At 54.7% G+C, this 22,155-nt stretch overlaps 3 protein-coding genes across 10 annotated transcripts in view; 2 read left to right on the top strand and 1 right to left on the bottom strand.

The window, feature by feature from the left end:
• Positions 1-8,483, top strand: part of SKAP1 (src kinase associated phosphoprotein 1) — a 71,368-nt gene extending 62,885 nt beyond the window's left edge. The window contains exons 12-13 of the mRNA XM_086864415.1: positions 7,461-7,580; positions 8,185-8,483. Coding sequence (XP_086720541.1) covers positions 7,461-7,559 — 99 coding nt within the window. The 3' untranslated portion in view covers positions 7,560-7,580; positions 8,185-8,483. The remainder of the gene's footprint in view (positions 1-7,460; positions 7,581-8,184) is intronic.
• Positions 8,484-9,624: 1,141 nt separating this feature from the next.
• SNX11 (sorting nexin 11) lies at positions 9,625-15,049 on the bottom strand. 6 transcript variants are annotated; one of them, XM_086864357.1, is made up of 8 exons: positions 14,233-15,049; positions 13,278-13,326; positions 12,818-12,904; positions 12,246-12,346; positions 12,036-12,134; positions 11,165-11,377; positions 10,560-10,652; positions 9,625-10,434 (listed from the first exon to the last, which is right to left on the bottom strand). In XM_086864357.1, the coding sequence occupies exons 2-8, from the start codon at positions 13,296-13,298 to the stop codon at positions 10,236-10,238; spliced, it is 813 nt and encodes a 270-aa protein (XP_086720483.1). In that variant the 5' UTR covers positions 13,299-13,326; positions 14,233-15,049; the 3' UTR covers positions 9,625-10,235. The 6 variants fall into 6 exon arrangements, with proteins under 6 accessions (XP_086720483.1, XP_086720485.1, XP_086720484.1 ...); XM_086864359.1 differs by having other exon boundaries at positions 9,625-10,497; positions 10,541-10,652; positions 14,233-14,310; XM_086864358.1 differs by having other exon boundaries at positions 13,874-14,239.
• A 120-nt stretch (positions 15,050-15,169) lies between these two features.
• CBX1 (chromobox 1) lies at positions 15,170-21,949 on the top strand. 3 transcript variants are annotated; one of them, XM_086864045.1, is made up of 5 exons: positions 15,170-15,344; positions 18,308-18,477; positions 19,360-19,537; positions 20,258-20,352; positions 21,279-21,949. In XM_086864045.1, the coding sequence occupies exons 2-5, from the start codon at positions 18,338-18,340 to the stop codon at positions 21,421-21,423; spliced, it is 558 nt and encodes a 185-aa protein (XP_086720171.1). In that variant the 5' UTR covers positions 15,170-15,344; positions 18,308-18,337; the 3' UTR covers positions 21,424-21,949. The 3 variants fall into 3 exon arrangements, with proteins under 3 accessions (XP_086720171.1, XP_086720172.1, XP_086720173.1); XM_086864046.1 differs by lacking the exon at positions 21,279-21,949 and adding an exon at positions 20,914-21,053; XM_086864047.1 differs by having other exon boundaries at positions 15,222-15,344; positions 18,305-18,477.
• Positions 21,950-22,155: the final 206 nt, after the last annotated feature.

Raw genomic sequence — 22,155 nt, 5'->3', positions numbered from 1 at the left:
CAGATCCCAGGAAAACCCGATCCCAGTAAATCCCAGTTCCAGATCCCAGGAAAACCCGATCCCAGTAAATCCCAGTTCCTGATCCCAGGAAAACCCGATCCCAGTAAATCCCAGTTCCAGATCCCAGGAAAACCCGATCCCAGTAAATCCCAGTTCCAGATCCCAGGAAAACCCGATCCCAGTAAATCCCAGTTCCAGATCCCAGGAAAACCCGATCCCAGTAAATCCCAGTTTGGGAGCGGAGAGAACACATTCCCAGTTCTCCCAGTGCCCCAATTCCAGTAACTCCCAGTTCCCCATTCCCAGTTCTCCCAGTTCCCCATCCCTGTCCCAGCCCCAGGTCCCGCCCTTTTCCCAAAATCCCTACAGCAATCCCGAGGGAAAATCCCCAAATTCCCAATCCCTGGGATCCCAGATTCCCAGTCCCTGGGATCCCAAATTCCCAGAGCACGGATCCCACTGGAAGGAACCACCCGGGATTGGGATTTTCCCAAAAATCCGGGAAGCAAAGGAGCGGTTCTGGAATTCCCTGGAAAATTGAGCAGTGTCCCCATTCCCGATCCCATCCCAGGCCTCCCCCTCACCCCCTTTCCCTGCCCCAAATCCAGGGAATTTCAGGGAATTTGGAGGGGGAAGCGACCCCGGGGTTTTGTCTGGAAAGCGATTTTTGATGGGATTTTTAACGGGAATTTTGATCGGATTCTTGATGGGAATTCTGATCGGATTTGGGATCAGATTTTTTTTGGATGGGATTTGGGATCAGATTTTTAACGATGGGCTTTTTAACCGGAATTTTTGATGGAATTTTTGATGGGATTCGGGATCTCTCGGACGAGATTTTTAATCGGGATTTTTAGACGGGATTTTTTTAATCGGATTTTTTTTTTTTTTAAATCGGAATTTTCATCCGATTTTCCACGGGATTTTTGGATCCATCCCGGACCCGGCTCTTTCCGCTCCCAAATCCTCCTCCCGCTCCTTCCTCCGGCAATTCGGGATTCGGGAATTATCCCAAACCCTCCCGCAGCTCCATCAGACTTTAAACCCCAAATCCTCGGAGCGAATTCCTCTCCAGGAACCGAATCCAAACCCCTCCCGCTTTTTTATTTCCCTTCATTTCATTTTTTTCCTCTTTTTTTTCCCCCCGCTGGGAGGACGGGAAAGGTTCATTATTTTCCCCTCCTCTCTCCCCAACATCTCCACCATTAAAATCCGGCAACTTTTTCCCGGTGAAAAACGGGCGATTTTCGCTTTCTTCTCCCTCCCCGCTCCGCAGCGCCGTTATTAAAATGCTAATTTCAACAACAAAAAATTAAAAAAAAAAAAAAAAAAAGAGATTTAAATATCTGCCGGTGCCGCGGCGTTAATTGCGGCCCGTAATGAGCTCTGGGGATGGGGGAGAGCAGCAGCCGCCGCCGCCTCATTAGCGGCCGCCTTCATTAATTCCGCCGGCCCCGCGCTGACCCCGCGGGCCGCAGGTGGAGCCCGAGCGGCCCCGGGGAGGCGGCGGGGCCGGGCCGGGCTCGGTTCCCCCGGTAACGGCGGCGGGAGCGGCCCGAGAGGCTCCGGGGGATGGGGGGAGAGCAGTGGGGTGGGGGGGGACAGCGATTTTGGGAGGTGCGGCGGCGATTTTGGGGGGTTCAATCCTGATTTTGGGGGGTTCAATCCTGATTTTGGGGGGTTCAGTCCCGATTCTGGGGGGTTCAGTTCTGATTTTGGGGGGTTCAGTCCTGATTCTGGGAGGTGCGGCTGCGATTTTGGGGGGTTCAGTCCTGATTTTGGGAGGTGCGGCCGCGATTTTGGGGGTTTCAATCCTGATTTTGGGGGGTTCAGTCCCGATTCTGGGAGGTTCGGACACGATTTGGGGGGGTTCTGCCGCGATTTTGGGGGGTTCAGTCCTGATTTTGCGGGATTCAGTCCTGATTTGGGGGGGTTCAGTCCTGATTTTGGGAGGTTCAGCCCCGATTCAGGGAGGTTCGGACACGATTTTGGGGGGTTCAATCCTGATTTTGGGGGGTTCAATCCTTATTTTGGGGGGTTCAGTCCTGATTTTGGGGGGTTCAGTCCTGATTTTGGGAGGTTCAGCCCCGATTCTGGGAGGTTCGGACACGATTTTGGGGGGTTCAGTCCCGATTTTGGGAGGTTCAGTCCCGATTTTGGGAGGTTCAGCCCCGATTCTGGGAGGTTCGGACACGATTTTGGGGGGTTCAGTCCCGATTTTGGGAGGTTCAGTCCCGATTTTGGGAGGTTCAGCACCGATTTTGGGAGGTTCAGCACCGATTCCTCTGTGTTTTTCTTAAATTCTGGGAGGTCCAGCCCCGATTTTGGGAGGTTCAGCCCCGATTTTGGGAGGTTCAGTCCCGATTTTGGGAGGTTCGGCCCCGATTTTGGGAGGTTCGGCCCCGATTTTGGGAGGTTCAGCCCCGATTTTGGGGGGTTCAGCCCCGATTTTGGGAGGTTCAGCCCCGATTCCGGCAGTTTCACCCCAATTCCTGCGCGTTTTCCCCCAATCCCGGTGTCCCTGCACCCCCAAACTCCCCCGGGACCCCCGGATCCTCCTGAGCCCCAAATCCGAGCATCCCCCGAATCCCTGCACCCCTGAACCCCCAAATCCGACATTCCTGAACCCCCAAACCCCCAAATCCGACACTTTTGAACCTCCAAACCCCCCAACAACTTCCCACAAGTATTTTATCTTTTTATTTTTCTTTTCTTTTCTTTTCTTTTCTTTTCTTTTCTTTTCTTTTCTTTTCTTTTCTTTTCTTTTCTTTTCTTTTCTTTTCTTTTCTTTTCTTTTCTTTTCTTTTCTTTTCTTTTCTTTTCTTTTCTTTTCTTTTCTTTTCTTTTCTTTTCTTTTCTTTTCTTTTCTTTTCTCTTATTTTTTTATTCCTACTTTTATTTTTATTTTATTTTTATTCTTAATTATATTTTTATTTTTATTCTCATTTTATTTTTATTCTTAGTCTTATTCTTATATTTATTCTTACTCTTATTTTAATCCTTATTTTAATTCTTATTTTAATTCTTATTTTAATTCTTATTTTAATTCTTACTTTCACTCTTACTTTATTTTTATTTTTTTATTTTATTTATTCTTATTTATTTATTATTTATTATTTATTATTTATTATTTATTATTTATTATTTATTATTTATTATTTATTATTTATTATTTATTATTTATTTTATTTTATTTTAATTTATTTTATATTTTATTTTATTTTATTTTATTTTATTTTAATTTAATTTAATTTAATTTAATTTAATTTATTTTAATTTATTTAAATTTATATTAATTTAATTTATTTTTATTTAATTTTCACTTCCATTTCTTTCCCCTCCTCCCTCTCCCCACAACCCAACGATCCCAGAACCCCCAAATTCCCGGGAACAATTCCCATCCCTCATCCGTGCCCCGGTGCTGTCCTCGGGATGAACCGGAGCACCGGGAGCACCGGGAGCGCTGGGAGCGCCGGGAGCGGTGATTTAGGGGAGCACCGGGAGCGCCGGGAGCGGTGATTTAGGGGAGCACCGGGAGCTCCGGAAACACCGGGATCGGTGATTTAGGGGAGCACCGGGAGCACCGGGATCGGTGATTTAGGGGAGCACCGGGAGCACCGGGAGCACCGGGATCACCGGGAGCGCCGGGAGCGCTGGGATCGGTGATTTAGGGGAGCATTAACGGCACCGGGAGCACCAGGATCGCTGGGAGCGGTGATTTAGGGGAGCACTGGGAGCACCAGGAACATCAGGAGCGGTGATTTAGGGGAGCACAGGGAGCACCAGAAGCACCGGGATCACCGGGAGCGCCGGGAGTGCCAGGATGGTGATTTAGGGGAGCATTAACAGCACCGGGAGCACCAGGAACGCCGGGAGCGGTGATTTAGGGGAGCACTGGGAGCTCCGGGAACACCGAGAGCGCCTGGAGCGCCAGGATCGGTGATTTAGGGGAGCATTAATGGCACCGGGAGCCCTGGGAACACCGGGAACACCGGGATCGGTGATTTAGGGGAGCATTAACGGCACCGGGAGCCCCGGGAACACCGGGAACACCGGGATCGGTGATTTAGGGGAGCACCGGGAGCCCCGGGAACACCGGGAACGGTGATTTAGGGGCACACCAGGAGCACCGGGATCACCGGGAGCGCCGGGAGCGCTGGGATTGGTGATTTAGGGGAGCATTAACGGCACCGGGAGCCCCGGGAACACCGGGAGCGGTGATTTAGGGGAGCATTAACGGCACCGGGAGCTCCGGGAACACCGGGAGCGGTGATTTAGGGGAGCATTAACGGCACCGGGAGCCCCGGGAACACCGGGAACACCGGGAGCGGTGATTTAGGGGAGCACCGGGAGCCCCGGGAACACCGGGAGCGGTGATTTAGGGGAGCATTAATGGCACCGGGAGCCCGGGAACACCGGGAACACCGGGAGCGGTGATTTAGGGGAGCATTAACGGCACCGGGAGCCCCGGGAACACCAGGAACACCGGGATCGGTGATTTAGGGGAGCACCGGGAGCCCCGGGAACACCGGGAGCGGTGATTTAGGGGAGCATTAACGGCACCGGGAGCCCGGGAACACCGGGAGCGGTGATTTAGGGGAGCACCGGGAACACCGGGAGCGGTGATTTAGGGGAGCATTAACGGCACCGGGAGCACCGGGAACACCGGGAACACCGGGAGTGGTGATTTAGGGGAGCACCGGGAACACCAGGAGCCCCGGGAACACCGGGACCGGTGATTTAGGGGAGCGTTAACGGCACCGCGAGGCCGCGGCGGAGCAGCTGCGCCGGCAGATGAAACATTTCCCCGGCCGCGGAATTCCACACGGAGCCTTGGCCGGGATCCAGGGATGGAGTTTGGGCCCCGGAGTCGCCCCCGGGGGTCCCTCCGGAGGGGTGGAAAAAATTGGATAAATCCCGGATTCCTGGTTGGGTTTTTATGGGAATCGTGGATTGGATAAATCCTGGATTCCTGCTTTGGTGTTTTTCTGGGAATCATGGATTGGATAAACCCCGGATTCATCCCTGGTTCAGGGATTTTCTGGGAATCATGGATTGGGTAAATCCCGGATTCGTCCCTGGTTCAGTGTTTTTGTGGGAATCGTGGATTGGATAAATCCCGGATTCCTGGTTGGGTTTTTATGGGAATCATGAACTGGGTAAATCCTGGTTCAGTGTTTTTGTGGGAATCATGGATTGGGTAAACCCCAGATTTCCTGGTTTGGTTTTTGTGGGAATCGTGGATTGGGTAAATCCCGGATTCCTGGTTGGGTTTTTATGGGAATCGTGGATTGGATAAACCCTGGATCCCTGGGAAGTGAGGATCCCGATGGGATGGGACACGTGGATCCCGATGGGATCAGAGGGATCTTGTTGGACACGCGGATCCTGGTTTGGGATTCCCAGTTTGGGAATTCCCGGGATGGGAAGGACACCATTGGGGTGACCCCAAATCCAAATTCCCGACCCTGAAGAGGCACCAGATTCCCGATTTCCCGATTCCCGCCGATTCCTGGGAATGGGGAGGACGCCGCTCCTCTTCCCAGTGCTCTCCCCATCCCACGGGGAAACTGAGGCACGCACCCAGCCCTTCCCATTCCCCTTTTCCTCCCAGAATCCCTTTTCCCACCCATCCCATAAAACCCCTCCCCATCCCCAATCCCAGCGCAGCCGAGCCCTCGTTAAGGCCTTAACGAACCAAATCCCAACAAATCCCAACAAATCCCAACAAATCCCAACAAATCCCAACAAAACCCAACAAATCCCAACAAAACCCATTCCTCCTCCTCCTCTCCCTCCTCCTCCTCCTCCTCTCCCGCTTCCCAAAATCCGGGAATTCCGGGAAGGAGCGCAGCAGAGTCCGGCCGGGCTCGGCGTTAACGATTTCGCGGAAATTAACGTAATTAACGAACATCTGCGCGAGGCCGTTTGGCAGCGCCGAGCGCTTTTAACGAGCTTTTAATTCTCCCCGGCAGTCCAAGCACGGCCCTGACCGCGGGGTTATCCCGTCCCTAAGGATGCCCAAAAATCCCGGGATTTATCCCAAAATTTATCCCGGAATTCAGCAAAAAAAAGGAATTTTTTCCTCAGTTTTAAATTGGGATTGCGAGAGCGGCCGAGGCGCAGCTCGACCCGAGGAGTTTTGGGATAAATTTGGGGTTTTTCCTTAAATTGGGATTTTTTTTTATTTCCATCCTTTTGGATGCCCAAAAATCCCGGAATTTATCCCAAAATTTATCCCGGGATTCAGCAAAAAAAAGGAATTTTTTCCTCAGTTTTAAATTGGGATTGCGAGAGCGGCCGAGAAGTTTTGGGATAAATTTAGGGTTTTTTCCTTAAATTGGGATTTTTTTTTTTCCATTTGGATACTGAAAATTCCAGGGATTTATCCCAGGATTTATCCCGAGATTTATCCCGAGATTTATCCCAGGATTTATCCCAGGATTCACCAGAGAAGGAATTTTTTTTGTGGGTTTTAAATTGGGATTAGGATTGGCGGAGTGGCCAAGGGATTTGGGGGATTTCTACGGGATTTGGGGAATTTTCTATGGAATTTGGGGAGTTTTTTTATGGGATTTGGGGAATTTTTTTGTGGGATATGGGATTTTTTTGTGTGATTTTGAGTATTTCTTCGAGATTTGGGGGATTTCTGTGGGATTTAGGGTATTTTTGCGGGATTTGGGGTATTTCAGTGGGATTTTGGAAGTGTTTTTGCGGGATTTGGGGTATTTTTGCAGGATTTGGAGTGTTTCTGCGGGATTTGGGGTATTTCTGCAGGATTTGGGGTATTTCTGCAGGATTTGGGGTATTTTTGCAAGATTTGGGGTATTTCAGTGGGATTTTGGAAGTGTTTTTGCGGGATTTGGGGTATTTCTGCAGGATTTGGGGTATTTCTGCGGGATTTGGGGTATTTTTGCGGGATTTGGGGTATTTCTGTGGGATTTGGAGTGTTTCTGCGGGATTTGGGGTATTTCTGCGGGATTTGGGGTATTTTTGTGGGATTTGGGGTATTTCAGTGGGATTTTGGAAGTGTTTTTGTGGGATTTGGGGTATTTCTGCGGGATTTGGGGTATTTCTGCGGGATTTGGGGTATTTTTTCAGGATTTGGGGTATTTCTGCGGGATTTGGGGTATTTCTGCGGGATTTGGGGTATTTCTGCGGGATTTGGGGTATTTTTGTGGGATTTGGGGTATTTCAGTGGGATTTTGGAAGTGTTTTTGTGGGATTTGGGGTATTTTTGTGGGATTTGGGGTATTTCTGCGGGATTTGGGGTATTTCAGTGGGATTTTGGAAGTGGTTTTGTGGGATTTGGGGTATTTCTGCGAGATTTGGGGTATTTTTGCGAGATTTGGGGTATTTTTGCGGGATTTGGGGTATTTTTGCGGGATTTGGGGTATTTCTGCGGGATTTGGGGTATTTCTGTGGGATCTGGAGGCCTGACCCCAATCCCGGTCCCACAGGAATACCCCGGCTATGGTTGGTGGGTCGGGGAGCTCGGCCAGGAAATCGGGATCGTCCCGAGGGAATTCCTGGCGCCGGCCTTCGACCTGGAGGAGTGAGCGGGACACGGCCACGGACAGGTGAGGGGGTGGGGTTTGGGGTTTGGGATTTGGGGTTTGGGGTCAGGTTTGGGGTTTGGGGTTTGGGGTCAGGTTTGGGGTTTGGGGTTTGGGGTCAGGTTTGAGATTTGGGATTTGGGGTTTGGGGTCAGGTTTGGGGTTTGGGGTTTTGGGTCAGGTTTGGGATTTGGGGTTTGGGGTTTTGGATTTGGGGTTTGGGGTTCAGGTTTGAGATTTGGGATTTGGGGTTTGGGGTCAGGTTTGGGGTTTGGGATTTGGGGTTTGGGGTTTGGGTTTGGGGCTTGGGATTTGGAGCTTGGGGGTTTGGGGATTTGGGGTTTGGGGTCAGGTTTGGGATTTGGGGCTTGGGATTTGGAGCTTGGGGGTTTGGGGATTTGGGGTTTGGGGTCAGTTTTGGGGTCTGGGTTTGGGGTTTGGGGTCAGGATTGGGGATTTGGGGTTTGGGTTTGGGGACTGGGTTTTGGGGTTGGGGTTTGGGGTCAGGTTTGAGATTTGGGATCTGGGATTTGGGGTCAGGTTTGGGCTTTGGGATTTGGGGTGCGGAATTGGGATTTGGGGATGGATCCATCCCTGCAGTCTCCATGTCCCGTTTTCCCTGGAGCAGGCGGTGGCAGCCCACGGCATTCCCTGGATCCCAAATCCCACAGATCCCACAAATCCCATGGGATTCATGCGGCAGAGCCTCCACGGCGCTGGCACCCAGCGGATTTATCCCAAAAACCCTCCTGGAGTCATTCCATGGGGAAACTGAGGCACGCAGCCCGCTTTTCCCAAAAAATCCCGAATTCCCTGGAGATCTCCCGCCCTTATTAGCCCGCTTTTCTTGCCTCAATCCCAAATTGCCTTGAAATCCCAAATCCAGGTGCTCTCCCTCAATAAATCCCATTTTCCTCTCCAAAAAAATTCCTCTGGGAATGGCCAGGAACGATCGGGAATTCTCGGGAATGAGCAGGAATGGTTGGGAATGGTTGGGAATGGTCGGGAATGGCCAGGAATGATTGGGAATGACTGGGAATGATCGAGAATGGCCGGGAATGATTGGGAATCATCGGGAATGGTTGGGAATGATCAAGAATGATTGGGAATGATCAGGAATGACCGGGAATGATCAGGAATGATTGAGAATGGCCAGGAATGATCAGGAATGACCGGGAATGGCCAGGAATGATCGGGAATGGTTGGGAATGATTGGGAATGATCAAGAATGATTGGGAATGATCGGGAATGGTTGGGAATGGCCGGGAATGATCGGGAATGATCAGGAATGATCGGGAATGATCGGGAATGATCAGGAATGATCGGGAATGGTCGGGAATGATCGGGAATGATCGGGAATGGCCGGGAATGATCGGGAATGATCAGGAATGACCGGGAATGATCGGGAATGATCGGGAATGATCAGGAATGATCAGGAATGGCCGGGAATGGTTGGGAATGATTTGGAATGATCGAGAATGATTGGGGATGATCAGGAATGACCGGGAATGATCGGGAATGGTTGGGAATGGCCGGGAATGATTGGGAATGATCAGGAATGACCGGGAATGATCGGGAATGGCCGGGAATGATCGGCCCCTTTGCTGTGAGGACGAATCCAGCTCATCCTCCTCCCACTTTTCCTGCTTTTCCCGCTTTTCCTGGTCTCCCTCCCCTCCTGCACTTGGTGCGGGGCCGCTCCAAGGTGGAAGGGCTCCAATCCCTCCAGAATTCCCAAAAAATATTCCCAAATGCCGCTGAGATTCCCAAACTGGGCCCAGATCCCTCTGATATTCCCCAAACTCGGCTCAAATCCCTCGGGAGCGGATCCCTGGGCTGGGATCAGATCCCTGGATTCGGATCACATTCCTGGATTCCCAGCGGATCCCTGGATTATCTCCCCGCACGGCACGCTCATGAATATTAATGAGTGCTTATGAATACTCACGAGGAGCTCAGCCAATCGCAGCCACGCTCGGGGCCCTGAACCCCTCCCGCCCAGCATTCCCGAATTCCCTCAATCCCGGAATTCCCGGCTCTCCCCAGGTAGAGCCTCCTCCAGTTCCGCTTTAATTCCAAGGGTTTTTATTGATTTCACTTTATTTCCATTTTTATTGTTTTTTATTTCCTGCCCACACCCCGTGCTGAGGGAGGGGGAGGCATCAACCCCACCCCGAGCTGCTCCCGCTTTTCCCAAAAATCCCTGGAAAAGCCCCAGAAGGGAAGTGGGACACAAATTCCAGCCCCATCCCTCCCTTTTCCCGGCGGGAAGCGTGGCTCGGGTTGTCCCAGTTTGGGAATTCCAGAGGGTTTGGAGGCAGGAGCAGAGCAAGGAAAACAGTGCTGGGAATACCCGGGGATACCAGGGAATGCCAGGGAATATCGGGAATCTCCGATGGAGCCGCGTTCCCAGCGCTCCCAGTCCGTCCATCCCGGGGCTCCGCGCTCATCCCTCTCCCAGCGAGGGCTGCGGGGCCTGAGGGTGTCCGGAATTCCCGGAATTCCTGGGAATTCTGGGAATGCTGCGGTCTCCAGAAGGGTCACTCTGCGTCCAGCTGGGAATTCTGGGCTCTCCAGAGGGGTCACTCCATGTCCAGCCGGGAATTCCAGGTTCTCCAGAGGGGTCACTGCGTGTCCAGCCGGGAATTCTGGGAATTCTGGGCTCTCCAGAGGGGTCATTCAATGTCCGGCCGGACATCCCGGGGCTTCTCCGGGCTCTCCAGAGGAGTCACTCCATGTCCGGCCGGACACTCCGGGCTCTCCAGAGGGGTCACTCCGTGTCCGGCCGGACGCTCCGGGCTCTCCAGAGGGGTCACTCCGTGTCCGGCCGGACGCTCCAGGCTCTCCAGAGGGGTCACTCCGTGTCCGGCCGGACACTCTGGGCTCTCCAGAGGGGTCACTCCGTGTCCGGCCGGACACTCTGGGCTCTCCAGAGGGGTCACTCCGTGTCCGGCCGGACGCTCCGGGCTCTCCAGAGGGGTCACTCCGTGTCCGGCCGGACACTCCGGGCTCTCCGGCCGCGCCTCGTCCATGCTGAAGTCACTCCAGTCGGAAAAGCTCTCCGGGCAGCCCTGGGCGCTTCCCAGCCCGGCCCAGCTGGGAAAACAGCGGGAAAAGGGATGCAGGGAATGTCCGGATCTCCTGGGCAGCTCCATCCCAGGAGGGAGGAAATTCCTATCCCAGGGACGTTCCAGCCTCCCTGCCCCGGCTCCCCTAGCCCGGGATCCGCAGGGAGGGGCTGGGAATTCCCGGGATCCACAGGAAGGAGCTGGGAATTCCTAGGATCCAAAGAAAGGAGCTGGGAATTCCCAGGATCCACAGGGGAGGCCAGGAATTCCCGGGATCCACAGGGAGGGGCTGAGAATTCCCGGGATCCACAGGGAGGGGCTGGGAATTCCCAGGATCCACAGGGAGGAGCTGGGAATTCCCAGGATCCAAAGAAAGGAGCTGGGAATTCCCGGGATCTGCAGGAAGGAGCTGGGAATTCCCAGGATCCAAAGGGAGGAGCTGGGAATTCCCAGGATCCAAAGGGAGGAGCTGGGAATTCCCGGGCTGCTCCTCCTGTCCCTGTCCCACAATCCCAGCCGGGATATCCCTGATGTCATTACCTGGCTCCGGGCATGGCCGCGCTGTCCCCGCGCTGTCCCCAGGCCAGCCCCGCGCTGTCCCCGCGCTGTCCCCGCGCGTGCCGCACGATGGCCTGTGTCACCGAGAGCGGCGCCCGGCCCTGCACGCAGGCCTCGATGGCGGCCGGGGGCAGCTGGCTCTGCAGGAACAGGTGCAGGCGGCTGTCGGAGAGCAGCACGGCGCTCTGCAGCACCCTGGGGACACGGGGACACGTCACCACGGGGACACATCACCCTGGGGACATGGGGACACGGGGACATGTCACCCTGGGGACATGGGGCACATCACCCTGGGGACACAGGGACACGTCACCCTGCTGTCACCCTGCAGGGACACGTCACCCTGGGGACATGGGGACACAGGGACATGTCACCCTGGGGACACGGGGACATAGGGACACAGGGACATGGGGACACGTCACCCTGGGGACAGGGGGACACAGGGACATGTCACCCTGCTGGCCCTGCTGGCACGGTCACGCAGCGCTCTGCTGTCACCTCAGCCACCCCTGGGCGCTGTCCCCTCCCCTCAACCTTTCCCACACCCCAAATCCCAATCTCCAAAACCCCCAAACCCCAAACCCAGACCCCAAACAAACCCCAGACCCCAAACCCCAATCTCCAAAACCCCAAATCCCAAACCACAAATATCAATCTCCAAAACCCCAAACCCCAAACCCCAGACCCCAAACCCCAGACCCCAAACCCAGACCCCAAACCCCAAACAAACCCCAGACCCCAATCTCCAAAACCCCAAACTCCAGACCCCAAACCCCAGACCCCAAACCCCAAACCCCAGACCCCAAACCCCAAACCCAGACCCCAAACCCCACACCCCAGACCCCGCTCCCACCTCTCCAGGAAGCGCTGCAGGCCCAGCCGCCGCCTCTCGATGAATTCATCGGCGCTTCCCAGGAAAAACGCGGATTTTCCCGGCAGCTCCGGGACCGGCCTGCGGGATTTAGGGGTTGAGTTTGGGGTTGGAGTTCAGGGTTTGGGGACTGGGATTTGGGGTTTGGGGTTCAGGATTTGGGATTTGGGGTTGTATCCCGGGAATTCTCACACCAATCCGGCGTTCCTCTGGAGCTGCCTCCTCAGCCACACGAATTCCCGGTAGCGGCGCCGCACACACGAGGTCTTGGCGGTGAAGGCCTTGCTGTTGGTCTGGAAAAATCCCCGGAACAGGAATTATCCCTGGGAATTATCCCTGGGAATTATCCCTGGGCATTATCCATGGGAACTGTCCATGGGAATCAGCCCTGGGAATTTTCTGTGGGATCAAGGGGTTGGATCTGGTCTGGACAGAGGATCCAGGATGGGAATTATCCATGGGAATTCTCCATGGGATTGAGGGGCTGGATGTGAGGATCCAGGATGGGAATTCTCTGTGGGAATTCTCCGTGGGATGGAGGCTCAGGATCTCAGTCCCTGAGGATCCAGGATGGGAATTCTCTGTGGGAATTCTCCGTGGGATGGAGGCTCAGGATCTCAGTCCCTGCGGGATCCCCTGGATGCCGGATCCGGGGCGCGATCCCGAGGATTCCCCTCGGGACAATCCCGCTGTGGAGCCCCTGGTGGGGCTGGAAAAGGGGGATGTTCCCATCCCAGGGCATCCCAGCCCCGCTCCCAGCTCACGTGCAGGAAGATCTTGTAATCCACGTAGGAATTCCAGGAGCCCTCGTTCTGCACACGGGGATCCTGCACCCGCACCGTGGTCAGCTCCTGCGGGAATGGGAATAGGAATGGGAACGGGAACGGGAATGGGAGCAGGAATGGGAATGGGAATGGGAGCAGGGGCTCCAGGAACGGGGATCTACCCCCATCCCTGATTTTCCAGCTTCCCGGGAATGGGACTGGCGAGCTCCAAAAACCGGGATCCACCCCATTCCTGCTTTCCCAGCTTGCTGAGGATGGCACAGATACCTCCAAACATTCCCAATCCCAGCCCCATTCCCATTCCCAGTCCCATTATTCCCATTCCCATTCCCAGCCACCCCTGGGCTCAGCCCCATGGACTCCCATGGAAATGGAATTCCCAAGAATTCCAACTGGCCCAAATTCCCGAATCTGGGAATAAACCAGGAAAGCTCCTCACTTCCTCTCGGTTCTCCAACATCCTAGAGCCAGAGCCCAGCGGGAAACATCTGGGGAGGAAAAAAACCAAACAAAAATGGGATTGAGAAAGAGAAATCCTTGTTTTCCATGGATTCTGCATCCCCCAGAATTCTGGGATGCCGCAGCTTTTGGGAATACTGGAAATCCCTGGAATGGGGGACAAGCCTCGATTAAAGGGGCTCTGGGATTCCCGGTTTGGGGTGGTTTTCCTGAAATTGGGGATTTTCCAAGGCTCTGCTGCCTCTCCCCTGCCTGGGATTGGTGTTCCAGGAGAGAATTCCAGGGAAATTCCTGCCAGGGATTGTTATTCCTGCTTATCCCGGGCTCCTTTTTATCCCGATCCATCCCTAAAAACCTTTCCCAACCCTCTGGAACAGCAGAAATTCTCCTTCCCATCCACGGGAAAACCCTCCAGAACCAGAAAAACGGGAATGAATCCCATTTCCTTCCTGATTTTCCTTGTCGCTGGTGGATTCCTGATTAATAAATCCCATTTATTCCCTATTTTCCATGGACATTGACGCCTCGAAGAGGCTGGAAGTCGCTTTTTCAGGATCCTCATCCCAACACCTTTACCTTTCCTAGGGATGTCCTGCACCACCACGAGTCCCAAAACCCAGGGAAAAGCAGGGAAAAGCGGGAATAAATCAAATTTATTCCTTTCCCACGCTGCCCGTAAAACCGCGCGGGGAGAATTCCCGAATTCCAGGGAAGGAAAAGTTTGGGAATGGGATCGGAGCTGAGGGCGAGCCCCGGGCCGGGAGAGGCCGCGGCCGGGGCTGAGGCCCAGCCCAGCGCCGCCCCCTCCTCGCGGGAGGTTTGGGGACACCGGGACCCCCCCAGGGGACACCGGAACCCCCCGAAGGGACACCGAGACCCCCCGAGGGGACACCGGGACCCCCAAATCTGTCCCCTCCCCTCAGGGCCCCCCTCACCTCGCACAGCGCGCGGCCCCTTTAAGCGGCGGCGGCGGCGCGCGGTTTCATGGCGCGGGTGGGACCGGAAGTTCCGGTACGGGGCATGATGGGAGTTGTAGTTCGAACGCCTGTGGAGTCCACGCCCCCTTTGGGGACAGGGAGGGACAGGAAGGGTTTGGAGGTCCTGGAGAGGCTGAGGGAGCTGGGAATGCCGATCCTGGAGAAAAGAGGGATCTGGGGGAACGTTCTGGATCTCCACGAGTCCCTGACAGAGGGCGCGGCTGAAGGGGGTCGGGCTCGGCTCCCAGGGACTGGAGGAGAGGGAACGGCCTCAGGTTTACATCAGCAGGAATTTTTCCATGGAAAGGGAATGTAACGCCGGCACAGCTCCCTGGGCTGCTGCTGGGTGTCCCCATCCCCAAAAACTCCTGGAAGTGGCACCTGGGGACACGGCTGGTGGTGACACGACGTTGCTGGGGGAATGGTTGGACTTGGCCACCCTCGAGGGCTTTTCCAGCCTGGACGATTCCAAGATTTCCTGGATAAATTATTTATGGAAGCCATGAGCGAGGGCCTTCCCTGGGCGCTGGCCCAGGTCAGGCGCTGCCAGCGGCACTCAGGGCTCTGCCCTGATGGACAAGGCGGTTTTGGGGCACGGCTTAAACTCGAAGACCCGCGAGTTCTTTCCCGCCGTTAAACCATCTAATTAACCGATTTCACTATCTAATTAACTTAATCAGTATTTAATTATTTAATTAACGGCGGGCGGAAGGGAGGGGCAGGACCACCCCCCGGACTACACCTCCCATCAAGCCCCGCGAGCGCGGGGGACTACACCTCCCATCAAGCCCCGCGCGCACGCGCACCCGCCGTTCCGCGCGGACTACACCTCCCATCATACCCCGCGCTACCCAACGAAACACACTGCGGCTCGCCCGCCGCGCTGACTACACCTCCCGGCGCGCCCCGCGCGGGCGCGGCGCAGGCGCGGTGCGCGCGGCGGGCAGCGGCGCTGGCCGGGCTCTTTTGTTCAGGGCGGCGGACGGAGCGCGGCCAGGCCCGGGCCCCCCCGACCCCCGAGCGCGCCCCCGCGGCCCTTCCCTCGGACACCGGCGGCGGGGCTGGCCCAGGTCAGCGGGAGCGCGCGCGGCGGCGGGGGGGGGGCGGGGGGGGGCCGGTGCTGAGGGGGGCGAAGGGGGGCGGGGCGGCCGTGGGGGGAGGGGAGGTGCTGAGGGGAGATGGGGATGGGGAGGGGGGAAAAGGGGGGGGAGGGGATTGAGGGGGGGTTGGGGGGGCGGGGAGGGGAAAGGGGGATGGGGTCAGGGAGGGGTTTGGGGTCGGTGAGGGGTTTGGGGCTGGGGTCGGTGCAGGGAAGGATTTGGGGATGGGGTCAGTGAGGGGATGGATTTGGGGCTGGGGTCAGGGATGGATTTGGGGCTGGGGTCAGTGAGAGGATTTGGGGTCAGTGAGGGGATGGATTTGGGGCTGGGGCCAGTGAGGAGATGGATTTAGGTCTGGGGTCAATATAGGGAGCGATTTGGGGCTGGGGTCAGAGATGGATTTGGGGTTGGGGTCAGTGAAAGGATTTGGGGTCAGTGTAGGGATTTGGGGCTGGAGTCAGTGAGGGGATGGGATCAGTGAGGGGAGCGATTTGGGGCTGGGGTCAGGGAGAAGTTAGGGGTCAGTGAGGGGATTTGGGGCTGGGGTCAGGATAGATTTGGGGCTGGGGTCAGGATGGGTTTGGGGTCAGGGATGGATTTAGGTCTGGGGTCAGTATAGAGAGCGATTTGGGGCTGGGGTCAGGGAGAGGTTTGGGGTCAGGGATGGATTTGGGGCTGGGGTCAGAATAGATTTGGGGTCAGGGATGGATTTGGGGCTGGGGTCAGGATGGATTTGGGGCTGGGGTCAGGGATGGATTTGGGGCTGGGGTCAGGGATGGATTTAGGGTCAGGGATGGATTTGGGGTGCTGGGGGTCGATGTGGGATCGGTTTGGGGGTTTTGGGATGGGGAAAAGTGGGATGGGATGTCAGGAATGTTGGGATTTGGGTTCAGGGGGTGCCCCCCAAAAAGGAGCTGCACAGGGGGAAAGGGAGGTTTGGGACTCTGGAATTTTGGGATTTGAGTTTTGGGGTCCTGGAGTTTGGGATTCTGGAATTTTGGGGTGGGGGAGATCCCATGGAGAGAGGAGGGAAAACAGGAAACCGCGGGGTGGAAGTGAGTTTGGGGGGAAAAAGTGGAATTTGTGGAGGAGAAAAGGGGATTTTGGGCGTGGGAAAAGGGAATTTGAGAGGAGAGAAAGTGGGATTTGTGAAGGGAAAAGTGGGATTTGTGAGGGGAAAAGTGAGATTTGTGAGGGGAAAAGTGGGATTCGTGAGGGGGAAAAAGGGATTTGTGAGGGGAAAATAGGATTTGTGAGGGAAAAGTGGGATTTGTGAGGGGAAAAGTGGGATTTGTGAGGGAAAAGTGGGATTCGTGAGGGGAAAAGTGGGATTCGTGAGGGGAAAAGTGGGATTTGTGAGGGAAAAGTGGGATTTGTGAGGGAAAAATGGGATTTGTGAGGGAAAAGTGGGATTCATGAAGGAAAAAGTGGAATTCGTGAGGGGGAAAAAGGGATTAGTGAGGGAAAAATGGGATTTGTGAGGGGAAAAGTGGGATTTTGGGGGACAGGGCTTTAAAAACCCCTTGGAATGAGAGGAAGGGGATCTCCATGGAAAAGCAGGAATCCGGGGAAGGAGCAGGATCAGGGGAGGGACAAGCGACAACTTTTGGCGGGAAGCTGGAAAAATCCCGGGAATCCGGGCTTGGGAGAGCTCCTTGGGATAGGAATTGAGGAATTGGGGGCGGAGCTGGATCGGGAATGTGCCGGGAGCTGTTTGGGGCAATCCTGCTGGAAATTTGGGAATCCCGGCGGGGATTTGTGTGTCTGGGAAAGCTTTTCCCAGGAAAAAAAGAGGATTTGGAGTTAGGAATGGCTATGGGGTTGTGCTGGGAATTTTGGGTGGGAAACTCCTGGAATGTGGATGTGGGATCCCAGGGATGGGTTTGGAAGTGGCTGCTATAAAACTGAGGGGTCCCAGGGGTGAAAAAGGGGGAATTTGGCGGGATAATTCCAGGTTTTGCTGTGGAAGAGGCTGGAAATGTGGGGAGAATTAGGGATAAATCCCAAAATTCCTCTGGAAATTGAGAGGGGAGGGTCGGGCTCGGGATGCTGGAATCCATGGAATTCAGCTGGGGCTGCTGCAGCCCCCAGGAAATGCCTGAAAAAACTGGGAATGGGCTTGGAATGCAGCCCCTCCATCCTTTGGGAATTCATTGTGGGAATCTGGGAAAAATGGACCCCAAAATGCTCAGAATCCAGAGTTTTCCTGGCTCTGGATCCAGAGTTTTTCCAGCTATTAATCTAGGATTTCCCGCCTCTGAATCCAGGGATTTCCAGGCCCTGAATCCATGGATTTCCCAGCCCTGAATCCAGGGATTTCCAGGCCCTGAATCCATGGATTTCCCAGCCCTGAATCCAGGGATTTCCTAGACCTGAATCCATGGATTTCCCAGCCCTGAATCCAGGGACTTCCCAGCCCTGAATCCAGGGATTTCCAGGCCCTGAATCCAGGGATTTCCCAGCCCTGAATCCATGGATTTCCCAGCCACCACTGTTGGGATTTTCCAGAATTTTTGCTTCCCTGAGCAGCTCTGGAATCCCAGATTCTCCTGCCCCGGGAACAGAACGACCCCGGAGATTTTGGGATCTGGGAACACACTCTGGATTTCACTGGGATAAACAGCCAAGGGAATTGGAGTTCATAGAAACCCCTGGAATTCCCAAAAATCTCACTTTTCCCACAGAATTCCCATCCCAAACAAAGCAGGGAGATGAAAATTCCCACTTCTCCAAGGGGAGCTCAAAAAAACCTTTGGAACAAAACAACAAAACCAAAACCTGGGGCAGCTTTTAGCTAAAAAAAATTCCCGTGAAATCACTGAAATTACACCAAAAAAAATCCCGATTTTTGCTCGGGGGGAGTTCCCAGGCGGAATTCCCGGGTTGATCCCGGGGTTTTTTTAATTCCCGGTTTTTTTTTCCCGGCGCAGCAGCCCGGGCAAGCGGAGAAGCTGGCCGGCACAATGGGAAAAAAGCAGAACAAGAAAAAGGTGGAAGAGGTGCTGGAGGAGGAGGAGGAGGAGTACGTGGTGGAGAAGGTTCTGGACCGGCGCGTGGTCAAGGGCAAGGTGGAATATCTGCTCAAGTGGAAGGGATTCTCCGAGTGAGTCCCGCCCGGATCCGCGCCTTTCCCGGGAAAACGGGGGGGGGAAAAGAGGGAAATCTGGGGTGTGAGAGGGATTCCTGGCTGCTGGGAAATGCTGGGAAATCCTGCTGTGCCCAAGGAATTCCAGGGTGGCAGGGGTAGAAAGTCCTGGAAGGTTGCGGTGTTCCCAAGGATTTCCCATCCCTAGCAGGGAGGGAGAGAAAATCCAAGGATTTCCCAGCCCTGAATCCAGGGATTTCCTAGACCTGAATCCATGGATTTCTCAGCTCTGAATCCAGGGGTTTCTTTGCTGTGAATCCAGGGATTTCTCAGCTCTGAATCCAGGGATTTCTCAGCCCTGAATCCATGGATTTCTCAGCTCTGAATCCAGGGATTTCCCAGCCCTGAATCCAGGGATTTCCCAGCCCTGAATCCAGGGATTTCCCAGTTCTGAATCCAAGACTTTTCCCAGCCCTGAATCCAGGGATTTCCCAGCTCTGAATCCAAGGCTTTTCCCAGCTCTGAATCCAGGGATTTCCCAGCCCTGAATCCGTGGATTTTGAGGCCCTGAATCCGTGGATTTCGAGGCCCTGAATCCGTGGATTTCCTGGCCCTGAATCCAAGAGTTTTCCCAGCCCTGAATCCATGGATTTCCTGGCCCTGAATCCAAGAGTTTTCCCAGCCCTGAATCCAGGGATTTCCCAACCACCACTGTTCGGATTTTCTGGAGTTTTTGCTGGAATCCCAGATTCTCCTGCCCCGGGAACAGAACGACCCCGGAGATTTCGGGATCCGGGAACGCGCCCCCAGGAATCCTCCCTCCCCTCCAGCATCCCAAATCCGGGCTCTTCCCGATAAAACCAGAGTGGGAAAAAGCAGGGATTTGTCGTTTCCCGGCAGCGAGGACAACACCTGGGAGCCCGAGGAGAACCTGGACTGCCCGGATCTGATCGCGGAATTCCTGCAATCCCAGAAAACCGCCCACGAGAGCGAGAAATCCGAGGGCAGCAAGCGCAAGGCCGAGTCGGACACGGAGGACAAAGGGGAGGAGAGCAAGCCAAAGAAAAAGAAGGAGGAGGTGAGGGTGGATCCGGGAAAAAGGATTCCAAGGGGGAAAAAAATATCCCTGGGAAAGGGGTTGGGTTTTTTGGGGTGTTCCAGGGGGTTTTTGTGGAGGGTTGGGAAGGAGGAGGGAGGGAAAAGTGGGAAAATCGTGGGGTTCCCAAGGAATTCCAGCAGAGCAGGGAGGGAAAATGGGAAAATCCAGTGTTCCCAAGGATTTCCTATCCCAGGGAAAATCCCGGTGTTCCCAAGGATTTCCTATCCCAGGGAAAATCCCGGTGTTCCCAAGGATTTCCTATCCCAGGGGAAATCCCGGTGTTCCCAAGGATTTCCTATCCCAGGGGAAATCCCGGTGTTCCCAAGGATTTCCTATCCCAGGGAAAATCCTGATGTTCCCAAGGAACTCCAAGAGGGCAGGGAGAGAAAATCCTGGGTGGGAAAATCCCAGTGTTCCCATGGAAAATCCTGGTGTTCCCAAGGAATTTCAGCATGGCAGGAAGAGAATATCCTGGAAAATCCCAGTCCGTTCCCAGTCCATTCCCAGCGGAACCAATTCCCTGTCTCCTGTCCCTCCATCCCTTTCCCAGTTTCTCCCTGGCTCCTTCCCTTCCCCAGCTGATCCTTCCCAGCCCCGGGTTCATCCCCACATCCCTGCAATTCCATCCTGCTCCTCCCTGGAGAGGAGAGGAACGGCGCTCCGGGAATTCACCCCTGGAATTTCCTCCCCTTTTCCCAGTCGGAGAAACCGCGAGGCTTCGCCCGAGGCTTCGAGCCGGAGCGAATCATCGGAGCCACGGATTCCAGCGGGGAGCTGATGTTCCTGATGAAGTGGTGAGGCCCTGGGTGGGGCTGGCAGCTCTTCCCTCATTCCCAGGAGCATTCCCAGGATCGTTCCATTGGATCATTCCGTGGGATCGGGGATCGGGTGGGATCGCTCCAGGGAGGGAATGGAGAGGATGGAGCATGGCCAGGGAAGGGTTTGGAGCTCCTGGAGAGGCTGAGGGAGCTGGGAATGTTGATCCTGGAGAAAAGAGGGATTAGGAGGGACTTTCTGAGGTTCCCACCAGGAGGGGACATCAGGCTCTGATCCCAGGGAATGGTCAGGGATCCCTGGAACATCCAGAACCCCTCAGGAATTCCATTCTCCTGCTCCCTGATCCCTCCTTATCCCTCTCCTTCATTCCCTCTCCTACCCCTGCAGGAAGAACTCTGATGAGACCAAACTGGTGCCTGCCAAGGAGGCCAACATCAAGTGTCAGGGTCAGGGTCAGGATTAGGGATCAGGGTTTGGTTTGGGTTTAGGGTCAGTGTCAGGGATCCCTGGAATACCCAGAACCCCTCAGCAATTCCATTTTCCCGCTCCCTGATCCCTCCTTTTCCCTCTCTCCACAGGAAGAACTCGGACAAGACCAACCTGGTGCCAGCCAAGGACCAGGGTTGGGATCAGGGGTCAGGGTCAGGGTCGGGATCAGGGTTAGGGATCAGGATTTGGGTTTGGGTTTAGGGTCAGTGTCAGGGATCCCTGGAACATCCAGAACCCCTCAGGAATTCCATTCTCCTCATCCCCCATTCCTCCCTCTCCTCTCCCCACAGGAAGAACTCGGACAAGACCAACCTGGTGCCAGCCAAGGACCAGGGTTGGGATCAGGGGTCAGGATTAGGGTCAGGGTTTGGGTTTGGGTTCCCTGGAACATCCAGAACCCCTCAGGAATTCCCTTCTCCCGCTCCCTGATCCCTCCTTTCCCCTCTCCCCGCAGGAAGAACTCGGACGAGGCCGACCTGGTGCCGGCCAAGGAGGCCAACATCAAGTGTCCGCAGGTGGTGATCTCGTTCTACGAGGAGCGCCTGACGTGGCACTCGTACCCCTCCGAGGACGATGACAAGAAGGAGGACAAGAACTAATCCCGGCGGCCTTCCGGGTGGCTTTTTTTTTTTTTGGGAAGACGATCCGAACTTTTTTGTGGGGTTGTGAGCAAAGGAGGGGGTTTGGAGGTGCCCTTGGAAGAGCCCCCCCCAGCCCCAGCCCGGTTTCTGTGCTCCTCTGCTCCCTGCCGTGTCCAGATTCCAAGCAGAATCCCATGGAATTCCCGATTCCCAGCAGAATCCCATGGAATTCCCAGCAGAACCCCGTGGAATTCCAGATTCCATCGGGGAGGGAATAGAGGGGTGAGGGTGGGAGGGAGGGAGAGTCGAGGGGGATACGGAAACTTTGGGATCGGGTGGGAATTGGGGGCTGGGGAGGGGTCTCAAAGCCCCTTCCGTGAAGGACTCGCCGGGATGGCCGGGCTGGGGATCGGGATTGGGATTGGGATTGGGAATGCAGATGGATCCTGCTTCCCTTCCAAAGCCCATCCCAGCAGCCCCCAGCCCCGTTCCCAATAGTGTTAACTCCATTTTTAAGGCGTAGCATGTCCGTAGGTCTTTTTGATTTGGAATTTTTTCATTTCATTTTCCTTTTATTTTCCTTTTTTTTTTTTTTATTTCGTTCATTTCTTTTTTAATTATTCTTTTGCTCTTTCCCGGTGTTATCCTTTGGGAAGGGAGGGAGGGATTTTTTTTTTGGGAGGGGAATTCCATCTCTTTTAATCAAGGAGGGAAATTAGATTTGGTGATGATATTCCCAGATCTTTTCCA

The sequence above is a fragment of the Cyanistes caeruleus genome, chromosome 27, assembly GCF_971803275.1.
Source record: "Cyanistes caeruleus chromosome 27, bCyaCae1.hap1.1, whole genome shotgun sequence".
Taxonomy (NCBI): domain Eukaryota; kingdom Metazoa; phylum Chordata; class Aves; order Passeriformes; family Paridae; genus Cyanistes; species Cyanistes caeruleus.
This window is presented reverse-complemented; position numbering and strand designations above follow the sequence as displayed.

Bases quoted from the DNA above. Each gene is read 5' to 3' on its own strand.
- SNX11 (XM_086864355.1), bottom strand. From the start codon at position 13,298: ATGTTGGAGAACCGAGAGGAA. The intron at 12,905-13,277 runs GTGAGGAGCTTT...CCATTCCCGCAG, and splicing joins TGTTGGAGAACCGAGAGGAA to GAGCTGACCACGGTGCGGGT. The intron at 10,653-11,164 runs GTAATGACATCA...CTGTTTTCCCAG, and splicing joins GCGGCCATGCCCGGAGCCAG to CTGGGCCGGGCTGGGAAGCG.
- CBX1 (XM_086864045.1), top strand. From the start codon at position 18,338: ATGGGAAAAAAGCAGAACAAGAAAAAGGTGGAAGAGGTGCTGGAGGAG. The intron at 18,478-19,359 runs GTGAGTCCCGCC...GTTTCCCGGCAG, and splicing joins AAGTGGAAGGGATTCTCCGA to CGAGGACAACACCTGGGAGC. The intron at 20,353-21,278 runs GTGAGGCCCTGG...CTCTCCCCGCAG, and splicing joins CTGATGTTCCTGATGAAGTG to GAAGAACTCGGACGAGGCCG.